The 14,456-nt window shown below is 50.2% G+C and overlaps 1 protein-coding gene and 2 long non-coding RNA genes across 3 annotated transcripts; 2 read left to right on the forward strand and 1 right to left on the reverse strand.

The window, feature by feature from the left end:
* Positions 1-1,340: 1,340 nt before the first annotated feature.
* ZNF503 (zinc finger protein 503) lies at positions 1,341-5,629 on the reverse strand. Its single transcript, XM_086899947.1, has 2 exons — positions 4,616-5,629; positions 1,341-3,523 (listed from the first exon to the last, which is right to left on the reverse strand). The coding sequence occupies exons 1-2, from the start codon at positions 4,922-4,924 to the stop codon at positions 2,003-2,005; spliced, it is 1,830 nt and encodes a 609-aa protein (XP_086756073.1). The 5' UTR covers positions 4,925-5,629; the 3' UTR covers positions 1,341-2,002.
* A 2,362-nt stretch (positions 5,630-7,991) lies between these two features.
* Positions 7,992-10,574, forward strand: LOC147651921 (uncharacterized). The gene is made up of 2 exons (XR_015289860.1): positions 7,992-8,967; positions 9,071-10,574. It is a non-coding gene; the product is annotated as an uncharacterized LOC147651921 (long non-coding RNA).
* A 2,234-nt stretch (positions 10,575-12,808) lies between these two features.
* Positions 12,809-14,155, forward strand: LOC147651922 (uncharacterized). The gene is made up of 2 exons (XR_015289861.1): positions 12,809-13,246; positions 13,355-14,155. It is a non-coding gene; the product is annotated as an uncharacterized LOC147651922 (long non-coding RNA).
* The last annotated feature ends 301 nt before the right edge of the window (positions 14,156-14,456 follow it).

The following is a 14,456-nucleotide window of genomic DNA, read 5'->3' on the forward strand; positions in this document are numbered from 1 at the left end:
TCAAAGCGTTTCCCGTGCCGCTTTCGGACAGCCGAAAGAGCCGCGGCCCCAGAGAGCGAGCCGGCCTTCAGCAGCTCGCTGCTTTCCTCGCCTTTGCACATTAACGCTAACTTCCACTAATTAGCTGGAGTAAATGTATTAGACTAATTAGCATCTGGGCGCCACGGGAAACTCTGAACAGTAATTATATTGTGGGGGGATCCAGAACGAGAAAGAAAACGCAGCGATTTGTCAAGCAAAGTCGCCGCTTGTAACTGTGCCCCCCGGCAGCGGCGGCCGCGCTGGGGCCGGGCCGAGGGCAGCGGGAGCAGCGGGGCCGGGCGGGGTTCGGCAGGTACCCGGCTCCGCCCGAGCCGCCGCCTGCGAGCGCGGCCCACAGCCCTCGCTGCCATCGCTTTACCGCCTTGCCTATCGCTTTTCCGAATAGCTCGGCGGCAACGGTTCGTTCCGCAGTTTCGGTAGCTGCTCTGGCTTCTCCGTCGCAGCCCCCGCTCCTACCTGAACGCAGGACGACGAGCCGGAGCTGGCGGTGGCCCTGGGGCAAAGCCGGGCTGGGGAGGCAGAGACGCGGCGCAGGCAGGGGCAGCCCCTCTCGGTATCCCGGCAACTTTGGCACTGCACTTCAGTAAAAGAGCAAACTCGGCCCAAATAACGGATGGCTTCTTTTCTTTTTCCCGTCCCTTCCTTTTTAAAATAAAATGAGTTTTCAGAGCTGTCCGATTTTTTTTTTTTTTTTTTTTTTTTACGTGATGATCTTTTGTGCTGCGGTGCGAACTGAAGAGAGAAATTGAAAATAACTGGATGAGCTCAAGCTTCCCTAATTACTTCTGAACTTCCTTCTCATTTAGAAAGAGATGAATAGTTATGCATTGCATTGTTAAAAAAAAAAAAAAAAAGAAAAAAGAAAAAGAAGCTTTCGGATAATCATCTTACACTTATACAAAACAGTCTTGCCTTCCCCGTTTCTTTCTCAAGAAAGAACGAAGTCTTCTAGCTGAAAACTACTTTTAAAAACCAGATATTTCACAATAAAAACATTATAAAAATAAGTTTACCTTCTTTAAAGAAAGGGAAAGAGATTTAAGCGATTCTCATTTTTCCTATTTCGTGCCAACAAATTCTACTGAAGAGGAAAAAAAAAAAGCCAACTGTGTCTGATTATTTTTTAAGAGAGCCCTGGGGTTACAATAAAAAAAAACTTTGGTTGTTTTTTTTTTTAATTTTTAATTAAAATTGAATAAACGCTTAAGGAGAAATTAGCAGTCACCTCCATCCAAGACCTACTCGGGTTTTATAACAGAATCAAAGCGTATTTAAAAAAAAAAAAAAAAAGTAAAACCTTTTAATACATCAAATATACGGAATTTTAATCTTTAAAGCGATACATTGTCTATTTTAGTACATGACGTAAACCTTACTTAACCCTTTTTACAGGGTAGACTTAAAAATTAAAAATAGTTAAGTGTTCCTTTTAAAGAACAAAATAAGGCAAATGAGGTTTTTGGAATAGAATTGTTTTTGTTTTTTCTTCCAGAATACATACAAAAAAATACCAATTCTCTTTCAAGGGTATACACCTTAAAAATAATTGCAATTTGAAATTATAACTGACAAATTGCGAGTTGTTTTTTAGTAACAAACATGCATGTAAATTTTTTTTGTTTCAATGAGACATTAAATAAGAACGTACAATACAATCATAGCAATTTTAAAGTAACATTAAAGAGAAGACCTCTATCTTTTTATTTATATTCTACAATGGGTGTTCCACTTTTACCTATTGAGCTCAGTTTAGTAATGCACTTTATGATTCGTTGTCCCGCTTGAAGCTAACATAAATAAATACAGTGCTCATGGATCCAGTCCTCAAATGAACACTATTTTATAAAAAGTCAGATTTTTTTTTTTTTTTTTTTTCTTTCCAACTTTTATAAAGTTTCGCAGGGCTTCCTTCCCTTACCGCTAGACTTTGTGTTGTGTGTCAAAGCCCCGCTGCCTGCACTCACTGGTACCCCAGGGCCGAGGCTGTGGTGAGTCTCTGCCCATAGAGTGCGTAAGGGGAGTAGTAGGGTCCGGTGGCAGCGGGCACGGGCACGGGGGCCCCGGGGGTGGGCAGGGGGCTCTTGGAGTAGGGGTGGTAGCGGCTGCCGAGTCCCAGCGCGTGGTGCGGGCTGCGCAAGGCCAGCGTGCCCGGGCTGCCCGGGGCGCCCGTCGTGGGGATGTGCATGTGGCACGCCATGGCCGCAGCCGCTGCGCTGGCCAGCGACGAGGAGCTGGGGTAGCTGGAGAGGAGTTTATCGGTGCCCGGGAAGGCAGTATGGGTCCGCAAGTGGCTAAGCAGCTCCTCCGAGGTGGCGAAGCGCTTGTCGCAGGGTCCGTTGGCCGACACCCAGTTGCAGATGTGTGGCTGGGGGTCATTGGGGAGCATGAAGCCGTAGGGGTACAAAGGGTGGCCGGCTAGCGAAGGCGGCGTGGCGCCGGTCAGCGAGGAGTGGACGCTGTGCAAAGGGTGGGTGGGGTAGACGAGGGGGTATCCGGACTTGAGGGCTTGGTCGTGGGCGCAGGAGGCTCCGGCGGCGCCTGCCAGGTGGCTGGCGCAGTGGTAGCTCAGGCAGTAGGGGTCTCGGCACAGGCTCGCCGTCATCACCGACGGCGGCGACGCGCCCGCCAGCGGGCTCGACCCCGCCGGCTTGCTGCAGCCCAGGCTGCTGGCGGCGGCCAGCTGGGCCCCCACCAGGCTGGAGGATTTGGTGGGGTCCAGAGCCACTCCGTGCGGCAGGAACTGTGGCGGGTAGCCGGCGTAGGCTCCAGCCAGCGTCCCCGGGTAGCTCATGCCCGCCGGGGGCAGGGGGAAAACGGTCTGGCCCGGCTTGTAAGGGGAGACGGGGGCCACGAGGCCGGAGCCCAGAACGGAGGTGGAGGAGGTGGCGGTGGTGCTGCTGCAGGAGGAGGCGGAGTCCGACGCGATGGGCTTGGAGCCCGGCGTGCTCTCCTGGTGCTGGTTGACCTCCACGTTAATCCCGGCACAGCTCACGCTAATCCGGCTGTGGCTGATGCTGGTGGTGCCCGGGCCTCCCTCCGAGCCGGAGCTGCCGCTCTTTCCGCAGCCCTCCGAGTCCTTCTTGTCCTCCCCGCCTTTTCCCTCGGCCGGCAGCAGCCCGGGCGAGCAGGCGGAGGCGCTGGAGTTGGGGCTGCCTGTCCTTGGGGTGAACGGCTGGCAGGTGGCGCTCGGCACCCGGAATCCCGACTTCTCCCCGGCCGCGACCCCCGCGGCGGGGCCGCCCGCGCAGCCCGTCGCCCCCGGCTCCTTCTTCTCCGCGCCCGGCTTGGAGTACGGCTTGAAGCTCGATTTGTCCTCCACGCCGATGTCGCTGAGCTTCAAGGGGCCCGACTTAGAGTCCTTGTCGCCTCCGGAGCCATTGGAGGTGACCGAGGAGAGTTTCGAGGAAGGGGACGGGTCCGGCTTCCCTATCTGCGAGCAAGTTTGTGCCAAAAGGGCCAGGGGGCTCTTCTTCGCATCCAGCTGCGGAAATCAAAGGACACAGAAAGAAAGAGATTTAATCGGGGTCTGAGAAAACCCCCATTGCACACGTAGGACTCTTGTCCCGCAGGTTTCTGCGGAGTACAGCCTGGAAGTAACGAACAGTTTGTGCGCATTCATCAACTTGACAGCCCCCTCCCCTGAATGCACCATTTTCCATAAAGCCTTTAAAAAGGGCCGGGGATTTTGGTATCCCTTGCGAGCCCGCCGCGGCCGCCTTCAACGCCCCCAGCCTCGCCGGCATCGCTCGGGCAGCGCTGGCCCGCAAACCCGCCGTGAACTATAGCGACTGCAGCATTTCTGCACCCTGACTGCTGGCACTATTTATAAACAGAGCCCGAGTCAGCCGGCGAGCAGGGCTCCCCCGGAGAAGGGTGTCCTCGCTCCGCAGAGACCTTAATGAAATCATTCATTCCCACAGACACACCCTTCCCACCGCCAGCTCCGTTTCGAGTTTCGGTCCCGCAAACAGCGAGCTACGCAGAGGGGGACCGGCAACCTCGGCAGAGCAGAAAGGGGACCAGCAGGCCCCCCGAAGTACAGATCCGTGTCGGTACTTGAAAAGAATCGGTGGGCGAGCCGCAATAGTTATCCTGCCGCACCCCCGTTTGAGGCTGTCGCTCTCCGCGCCGTGTCGTCCCGTCCCGTGTGTGTCCCCCCCCCACACCCCAAAACACCCCCTGCAAAAGCAAGGTTGTTTGGCGCTCGGAGCGCTGCTTATTTGCGTGGCCGAATCGTGACCCCAGCGGGGATCGGTTCCTTCTACTCACCCCTCCACAAAAAAAAAAAAAAAAAAAAGAAAAAAAAAAGAAGAAAAAAAAAGGCAAAAAAAATAAAGCTCAAAATAGCAAAAAGAAAATATTAATTTACACAGGAACTAGAAATTATCCCAGTAAACACGGAAACAATACCCAGGAGCGGTTTCTCGCACTAACTCGAGATCAAAAAATGTCCCTGTCCCGGTATAAATGCATTTCAAAGCGCAGGAAAGTGCCGAGGGCGGCTGGCGGAGCCGCCATGCACAGCCAGCGCCCGGGCAGGGACGAGAGAAAGCGACGGGGGCCCGGTCCTTACCTCGATGGGGCTGACGGGCGTGGAGGGTAAAGGCTGCAGGTATTCAGGGTGTAAAATGTGTCCAGTCCGCGCCGTGAGCATTTTCAAGACTTTGATGGGAAGGCGGTTGGCTTGGCGTAGCGGGTCCGAGGGGGGGACGCCGTGGAAGCAGGGCTTGGCGGCGGCGCTGCTGCCGTTATTCCCAGCGTGCCCGTTCGGCCCGGCGAGCTCGGCGGCGCTGCGGCTGCGGCGGGGGCTGCCTCCGGGCTCGCTGAGGCTGCTGCTGCGCTTACTACTTCTTATAGCAGAAAGCGAGGGCGATGTGATCATGACCCAAAACCTCGCATGAAAACTGGGGCAAGTGGCGCCGCTCGCACTCGGAAACGCTCGCTCGCTTTCTGCGGGCGAGAAAGGAAAAAAGCCACACGCCCCCCGAGCAGAAAAACAAACATACAATGTCCCGTGGCTCTCTCTGGCGGGGAGGGCGTGGGTGGGGAGGGGGAGGGAAAGGGGGAGCCGGCCGGAGAGAAAGAGGAGGAAAAAAAGCCGAGTAATCCTTGGGCTGTGCTGGGGGCGGGGGTGGGGGCTGCGAGCGTGTGCCGCGGTCCCCCTCGGCCGCTCTCAGCTCCCCCGGCTGGCGCGGCGCGGAGCGCTCGCCTCCGCCGCTCAGCTGTGATGCGAGCCGCTGCCCATCCAGCCCGGGATCTGGCAAAGAAACTCACTTCAAAAGCAGCTGAATTAGTCTGAGATTAAAGCCTTTGCCGCCTTCCAATCAAATGGGACCCCGAGGTGATTGGAGGGTCAAGGGGATGTGACGTTCCCTTTTCTGGGCTTTTTTTTTTCCCCTTCGTTTTTAATGGTCTCTCGCTCTTTTTTTTTTTTTTTTTTTTTTTTCCCTTTCCTTTCTCGTCCGCCTTCCCTCTCCCCTCCCCTCCTTCCTTGTTTTCGCTCCTAGGATGGGATGGGCGTTAATTCTGTGTTTCACATCACGCGCTGCGAACGTTTTTCTTCCTCCGCAGCCAGCGCGGATCGCGCGGCAGCGGCGGGGCGGCCGCGGGGCCGGGGGCACCGCGCCTGCCGGGGGGCGGCCGCGGGCTCCGCCGCCTTCCCCCCGCCCGCCCCCGCCGCTCGCACACCGCCCCGAGCACGACCTGCCGCCCGCCACGCACGGCGCTTACGGGCCCGGCCCGCGTCCCCCTCCCCGGGGCCGGCCCGCCGGCTCCGCTCCGGGGCCGCCGCCGCGCCGTGTCCCCTCCGGGAGCCGCGGAAGGGCGCGGGCCGCTTTTCCCGCCCCTCCCGCCTGACAGCGCGGGGGAGGCCCGGACGAGAACCTGCAGAGCGCCGGGCCGCACGTCGGCGGCGGCAGCGGGCGGGAGCCGGGGCGCTGCGGCGCGGCTTGCGGCGGCGCGGGGAGCGCGGCGGGATTGGGGGAGGCCGTCACACGCGGGGCTGGCACGCACAGCCCGCCGCCGCCTTTCGGGACTCTCCGCCCCGCCGTCAATTGTCAGTGCTCCCCAACCGCAATCAATCAGTTATTTGTCAGCCCCTGTCAATCCGCCCTTGATTTATGTCAGCTTTTGTTGCTGATTACAAGCCTGGTGTGACTTGAAGGGGGAAGGAGAGAGAGGGAGAGAGAGGGAGGAAGGAAAACAGAGGGAGAGACTGGCTCCTCGGAAGAAAAAGCCTTTCAATTTACGGAATAAATCCTTGGAGTAAACTGGATTTGTTTGCCAGCAGCCGGTAGCCCTCCCCGGCCCCTCACCACCCTGTCGGGGAGGGCGGCTGGACTCCTCTTCCCCTTCCCCCTTCGTCCTCTTCGTCCTCTTCGAAAGTGTCCTTCGTCCCTGCACCCGCCGGGCTGAACCGGTCACCGGCAGCGGGGGCCTGGGGAGGCGGCCCCTCGCCTTAACGAGAGTATTGGCTCGCCATTTATGTGTTTGATTTTTAGCTAGGCTGTGTTGGGAGCCTCCTGGGTACGCGCACGGTGTCCAGCGGGGCGTTACACACGTCCTGCTTTGTGTCGGTGCACTCCGAAGGGTACCGAGTCCTCTGCCCTCAACCCCGCTTTTTACCGGGGCCGGCGGCTGCCCCGAGCGCAATCCGCAGCCCTTCAAGTCGCTGGGTTGCCTTTTTCTTTTCTCTTTGTACTTTGCTTCCCACTATCCCCCCACCTCCTCGTCCCATAACATTTTTTCACAGGCAAAATGTGTTAATCAATCTTTTACTTTTGTTTCCGGATCTGACATGGTGGCCCACACAATCTACAACATTAACAAAAAGGTCACTTAGAGATAAAACACGTTTGACAAGTGAAGAACAAGGCAAGTGCTTTAGGGGTCGCGTCCAATTCCTGACCTGGACTCCAACCAGAACAGGCGCTGATCCTGGAAGGGCTGGACGAGAGGAAGGACTTTCACTTTCTCACGTTTAGATCTGCTGAAACAAGTCCTTTTTCTTCCCTTGGAACACCGATCTGCCCCAGTCCCTAAACAGATGTGTCAGATAGTCTTTAATGACCTGCTCTTCTTACGAGGTGTATGTAAAGCAGGTTTTCCGCGCTATCCCCCCCTTCCCCCGGCCCCGCCAAGCGGTACCCTTTAAATCTTGCAACGCAGTAAGTATATTTGCTGTATTTTATTTAAACCACTTCACTCTTTTACTATAGCGTATAGAGTAGGATAAATACACGGAACTCCTCTAGCTTTAATAAAGATGAGATTAATTTTAACAAACTTTTTAATTTCTTTTCTCTGAAAGATAAGGTTTATTGGCATAACTTCTCAGTAGAGAGTCATAAACGCACTTTCATTTTGCAATCACCGCGGTCATCTTGCAAGACCATCAAAATTAAAAGGCAGGGGGGAGGAGGTAGAGAAAGAAATCTTGCATAAAACCCACGATATTGCAATAGGACTGACAAGACCCACAACTTGCCCTCAAGGAACTCCCCCCCTTTCCTTTATCTAGAGTGGAAGTGACTTGAATCTGCCCCAGGTTTTCCCCCAGTTCTTTCTTTTGTTGTCAAGTCCAATTGATAAATGGAGTGCAGTAAAACTCGGGAAGAAAAAAAAAAAAAAAAAAAAAAAAGCTGAAACCTTCATTTGTGTTCATTTGCATTAAAGTGCTTGGAACAGCTGTTTTCCTTACAGGACCGGGGAGACTCCTATCTGTTTTCTCGTTGTATTTATCCTGCCTCCCAGGGTGAAAGACTAAAGATTAATTGTCTTAAGGTAGAGTCAGCTGTGGGAAGGCTCTCCCTCCCCATTTTTCCTTCCTTCTCTCCTTTCTTGTGGAGGTGAGGGTGATTTCGGGAAAGGGTTGTTTTACTTGTGAGCCAAGGAAGCACAGGCGATAGCCGGTACATGTATAAAACAGGCAGCGCACCGACGGGAAAAGCGGGGGACGGAGCGGGGAGAACAGCACGAACCCCGATCTTGCTGCCTGAAGTAGAAGCATGAGAGGGTAATTTAATTAGCAACTTCAGAGGACAGCTTTTTCATTTACTTCTCTTTTTCTTTTTTTCTACTCAGCCTTTGAAATAAGATTTAAATCGCACTCAATACTGTAAACTTTTTTATGTAGAACCTTATAAAAAAATCAGCCCCAAGACATCTCCTCCCCTTTGCGCCCTCCAAAGCATTTTTGAGCTATGAGAGCTGATTCACTGCGTTTAACACACGCACAGAACGATTCCCAGCGAGGGGCTCGGAGTTAGGATGCACACGCGTAGGATCGGGCGGGCGGCGGGGCTGCAGCCTGAAAGCGGTGCGGAGTTTGTGATTTGCCTGCTGCGGGCTCCTTTCCTCTCTGGAGCCGAGGAAGAAGGATTCTGTCCTGCTCGTTACCTTCGCGAGGGATTCTTGTTTAATGAGTCCGTGCAGACGGTTTGCTGTTTGGTATTTACTTGTGTAGTCTTGTTGAAGTTTTGGTGGCTGTTGCTTTTATTCCTTTGAAAAAAAAAAAATAAAAAAAAAAAAAATGCAAGGGTTGGAACCCGTCTTCCTCCTTTTACAAAGGAAAATTGTAACTTTTAAAAAAAAAAAATAAAAGGAGAGTAAAGGAGGAATTAATTAACAAGTGCCAGTCCACACTTTCCTTTACCTACCAGCTATTGGCAAGCATGTCAAGTCGATTTTATTTGCACACAATGGAAATGATTTATTTTCTCTTAAAAAGGAGTGGGCTGGCAGATATTTGAGGAGGAGAGGAGAGCGAGAGCGAGAGAGGAAAAAAAGTTTGAAAATGCCTTGAACTATTCACTGTCGAGATGGCTAATCAGTATTGAGGCTCGAGGGCACTCGGGCAGCTTTTCAATGCGGTTTTCCTTTCATCTCAAGCTGGATGGAGGCGCTCAATTAAAAGCCTATCAGTTTGTAAGTAAATCAACGCCTATCAAAGTTGTCACATCAAACAAAACGATTATTATTGCAGCCCGCCTCCCCTATTAATCTCCCTCTAAAATAATCCGCTTGACAGGTCAGGCTGGCGAGCTGCAAACCCTGGTCAGGATCACCCAAAAAACCCGGACTGAGTATTTTTCCCTCGGGAGAGGGAACTGCAAGAAACCTCGACACCAGCGTGCCTGCTCTGCGAGCTTGCTCTCTTGCCATTTAAGTGTCAGCTTCTGTAGATCATGTTGGAAAAGGGCGTTTAGTCTTTTAAACGGAACAGCAACAACCCTACAGGCCCTTTAGTTTAGCTTTTTTGTTTGTTTGTTTTTTCTTTCTCCCCCCTTTCTTTTCTACCGTTTCGAACAAGATTAAGATTTTAATTAGCAGAAGCAGAGTTACTGAGTTGTGTCTGGGTTGTGTTTCTATGCGTGACACAATTCAGTTACGTGTCTGTCCATCCGGTGCGTCAAATTTATTTCCTTTGATAGTACTTACATTTCACTATCTACCCCAAGGTTTTTATTAAGATATTCATTGCAATACATTTTTTTTATTTTTTTAGATGGTGTATCGGTGTATCTTCTTCCCTTTTTTTTTCTCACAGGAATGATAGTACTTCGTATAAGAAGATAAGAAATGTGATGGGTTATCAGCAATACACCACCAAGATTTCATACATTTGGAGAGAAGCGAGAAGCTCTTTCCCCCTCTTTCTCTCTCTCTCTTTTTTTTTTTTATTTTTCTTTTCTTTTTATTTTTTAAATACGAGACTGCATGTGTTTAGCTAATAACTGATGCATCTGCCCAGGTATCCAGCAGAGGTGTGGGGTATTTATTCCAGAATGCTATTAAAGCAAATAGTTGGAAAGCTTGCCAACATAAAGTAAGATTTCCAAACCTCTCCCCTGTTCTCATAGTACCTGAAAATATTTACCCTTATGATTGTAATTACTTTCCTAACACATAGAAGCAATATATATTTTACTCTGCATGAGATGTAGGTAATCGTTTTATAAGTGGTGATAATTTCAGAACCATCTTCAAAATAATAGTCACGTTTAAGCGAACGTGAATTTTAGTAGTCAGTGGCATTTTTACTAAACGAGCAGAAAATCACTTTTGTTTGCTTGTTTGGCTGGTTGCTTACTGCTTTCGGAAAGATACCTTCACCTAGAATGTTCTCAAATGCGTTTGTCTAATTTTGTTCCTTTTGTTGCACCGAGATAAGGAAGAGATTAATGCACCTAATAATAAATAAACCCCACCCCAACCTTTCTCTTTTTAGCCCTTTGACAGATTTCCCTTTTGACATTGTTTCATGTGTGAGTGTGAAAATTTTTACTCCCGTGTCGAAACCCGTTTGCCAACAGCTATTTTCCAAATCTACCCTCTTTTATGTTTAAGGTGTTTCTTATGCAAACAGCTGTTATTTAAAATATGCCTTAAGGTAACTTTCTAGAGGGAGAGAGCAAGTCAAATAATTGCAATGACACGAGCAAGGCTGGGTATGTTTCCTGTTAAGTGCATGGAGATTTTTAGTGTCATTTCATGTTTTTAAATGTACTACGATTAAAATGATTGAGCCCAAAGCGAGTGAACACGTTTCCTAATTCGTACATAAGTAACTTGAATTGGTATTTGGCGTCTAGATTCTAAGAGTGAAAAAATAAAAATAAAAATAAAAAGTCTTGTAGCTTTTGTAACACCTTGGTCTGATCACTCCATCCCAGCAATCATAAAGGCATCTTTGTGTTTATCTTCTGCAAAAGCCTGGAGGCTACGGGAGAGAATTGTACCAACTAAGCACATATTTGGTTACAGTAATCCCTCAGAAATTAACCATGGCACACAATGGAGGCGATCTCCAGCTTCATCACTCGGATCCCAAATGTGGAGAGTGTTTATTGACAACTTTGTTATGGAAACTGTGCAGATCAACCAGATGCATCTTCAACAGGGCGGTACAGTGTAGGAACAGCGTCCTTTGAGATATAAGGAAGAGTTCTGAGGATATGCCTGGAAAAGGCACTGGAACCCAAATAATTAACCTTATCTAAACACTCTAATGGCAAATGAACAAGGATCCTCGACTCAATTACAAGACAGCTATGTTTGGCAGGGGCAGGAAGAAGCACGCAATATATCTTAGCTATTTTCTTCAAACAGTCTAGGTCCACGATCTCAAAAGGTTAAAATAATCTTAATTTTTAATAACTCTTAGCTTGTTTTCAGTTATCCCTAATGATGCATTTAGGTCTCCTCTAATCCCCACTGCTTTCATTTTTAGCTTTTTACACCCTAAAATTAATTCCACCTAAAGTACATTTTTCATTTTGTACTGTACTAGCGACGTGCAAATAATTTACATCAGCGTTCATCAGGACTGTCCTGAAGTGATGGATCATTTTGTTGAGTTGCAGTAAAAGTGCAGAATGATCTATAATGATGTAATATATACATTAAAAGGGTGTCTGGATGATCAGAGTTTTGCTAAAAATGTAAAAGGGCTTTTTGATTGATAACAGGGTTGCTGTTTTTCTGCAAAGGCTGTCACAGGCTGACACAATGCTTGAGTTATTAGGGCAGAGAAGGGCAACCATAAATTTCCAACGTCAGGCAAAAACTCTCTTTATTGTCTATATGATGGATGGGCCTCCGTACTAGACACCAAATACTTCGTATCACCCTTAAATGGGAACACATTTTTCGTGGCCATAATTCATGTTTTTTAAATAGAAAGTTTGAAATGCCTGCCTATATTTCACAATCCTGACATATTTATGAATCACTCCCTGCATGCAAATATAATTATTTAAAGCACTGAGGTGACATATGGGTTAGAAATGTACCAAATGCTGTTAGCGGAGTGATTTTTTTTAATTCCCTAAATTGAACACCATAGAAAACTCTGCCTGTCTGTTCAGATCAATAAAGTCGAAGGTGAAGTTTTACTGATTTTGTCAGTGCCACATACAGATATTCGGTTTTGATTAGGTGAAGCTGACAAAAAGGGAGTCTTTTTGCAATTACCATTAGGTTAATGAAAGAAACACTCATCTTTCTCCTGGCACCCCCACGCAGGCATACGCGTTTTCCCCCCTTTCTTTTCGGCCGATGAACTAGCCGGAGGTAGATTTGACAGGCTTCTTCTTCTTTTTTTTTTTTTTTTTTTTTCCCCCCCCCTGAATTTATTTTCCGTCCAGCCGCGCTGGTGTCGGAGGGCGTGCGGGTGTGCCGGCGGGAGAGGGGGCTGATGAGAGCGGGCAGGGCGGTCGGGCAGGGCGGCGGGCGCTCCCCCGGCCCCGCCCGGCTCTCGGGGCAGCGGCGGAGCCGCGCCTGCCGGGCCCCGCGGGCTCTGCCGCCCGCTCCGGCGGCGGGCTCGGGGCGAGCACACCGGCAGCGCGGACTAGGCGGCCGCTCCGCTGCCGCTTCGCTTCATTACGGACAAACTCATTCCTCCCCCTCGGCGGGGAGGCCCGAGCGGCGACGCCCGCGGGCGGGCACGGCCGTGCCCAGAGGCGCGGGGCAGCCCCGCGGCCGCCGGCACTTCCGCCGGGGCGGGCGGGGCCGGCCGTGTCCGCTCCGCCCGCCGGCTGCGCCCGCCCCCCGCGCGGGCAGAGCCAGAGCCGGAGCGGGAGCGGGAGCGGGCGCGGGAGCGGGAGCGGGAGCGGGCGCGGGCGCGGGCGCGGGCGCGGGCGCGGGAGCGGGACGGGCCCGGCCCCCGGCGGCGGCGGGAGGGGAGCGGGGCTGGCCGGCGGCTCTGGCGGCCGCTCCCGAGCCTCTTCGCGGCGCCCCACCGCAGCCTTTGGCCGAGCTCCTCCCTGCTCGGGCGGCTGTGCCCGCGGACCGGGAGCTGCTTACTCAGCCTGAGGGTCTGACCCGTAACGTGCACCTTCGTATTTAATTAATTGAAACTCACGTTGTTTTCAATAGAGCTCGAGGGATGTGAGAATCAAAACCACGGAGTATCTTGAATATTTTTTTCTCGCGGACTTGTGTGTAAATGTGTAAAATATTTCCACTAGTGCAAACTTACTATAGTAGGCTGACTCTTTGCCCATAAAATGTTAAATCAACCATGACCAGACTCATTTTCCCATGTCAGCCAAGAAGACTCTGTAAATCAACACATTAGGGCTTCGCTGGGTAGGAGCTGCGTGTGCTTCATGCAAAATGGCCCTGACAGTCGCTCTCTGGGTGCTGTGGTTGTCAGCCTGTGGCTGACTGCAGCGGTGTCAGCTGGCAGCAGGAAACTTCGCAGGTAGAGAGCAAAATCATCGGCGACGCAACATGCAAGAGGCTGACAACTGGCACAACAGAAGGAAATTATCTGGGTTGCTTTACCTTTTGATGTGATTGTGTTTTTTAGACTCACAGATGTTTTGCAAAGCCTGTTGCACCAGCCTGGACTGACTAGAAGAGCCTGTGTCTCCCCTGAAGGCCTGCTTAGCTTTATGTGAGCCGAGATGTTCTGCAGGTGCTTCCTGCCATCCCAAGATGGAACCTGCTTAGAAGCCATTACAGAAAAGCTCATCTCAAGGTTATGAAGGAGTGTGTGATAGCTGTACCTGGAAGCAAATGAACACAGTGGATAAATACAGATTAAAAAAATAAAAAAAAAATAGCACTGGCCACATGTAGCTGTGCCTAAACAACCAAGACAAACTCCATTCTTTGTTCAAGAAAAAGAATTAATCCCCCCAACTCTAAACAATATGTGCTCTGTAAAAAGCCTCAGCCAGCTAGTCCTTATCTAAACCACTATCTCTGGGTAAGGGTTCAGATACTGGAAAGCTTATTTCTGGGCACTAGTAGGTTGAAAGGAACAGGAGACATAATACAGGATATAACAAAATAATATAACTTCTTACTACCACACAACAAATATCAGTAATTACACACATTGGATCAGATTAGATTCAGATATCAAGGTAAAGCTTTGTGCTATATTTCTTGAAAGGGGCCTCAGCTTAGAGAAATCATTATCCAGTGCTCCTTGCTGGATTGCCTCCCACTCAGAGGAGTGACCCAGCTATGACCCAGACTCGGAACACTTGTGTGTAAATTTAATTTTCAGCATTACATCATTTCAACTGCAGTCTTACCTCTTTGCTCATTGTTGTGCTATGTGGCTTACCTGGAGGTAAAGAAAGAAAAGATAGTAAGAAAATGTGCCAAGTATTAGAAAATGTAAGTTCAGCTTAAAAGTGCGCACACAGCCACTTCTATCCTGTGGTCAAGCAAGATGAAATCACTGAGCCACCAGTAAGGTGGGAGGGGAAAAACTTACATGATTAGTTTAAAATCTTACAAGATGACAAAAGGAACATTTGAGGGTTACTTATGAAGGGATAATACAAACTCTGCTTGCAAAATTTCCCATGTTTAAAAGAAAAGGCATTAGCCAAACAAGTGCCTGTAGCAACATTTCTTCTTGATCGCTACTCTCAACACCTGAACAATGAAAACTT

This window comes from Cyanistes caeruleus, chromosome 8, assembly GCF_971803275.1.
Source record: "Cyanistes caeruleus chromosome 8, bCyaCae1.hap1.1, whole genome shotgun sequence".
Lineage (NCBI taxonomy): Eukaryota > Metazoa > Chordata > Aves > Passeriformes > Paridae > Cyanistes > Cyanistes caeruleus.

Bases quoted from the DNA above. Each gene is read 5' to 3' on its own strand.
- ZNF503 (XM_086899947.1), bottom strand. From the start codon at position 4,924: ATGATCACATCGCCCTCGCTTTCTGCTATAAGAAGTAGTAAGCGCAGC. The intron at 3,524-4,615 runs GTAAGGACCGGG...TGATTTCCGCAG, and splicing joins CGCCCGTCAGCCCCATCGAG to CTGGATGCGAAGAAGAGCCC.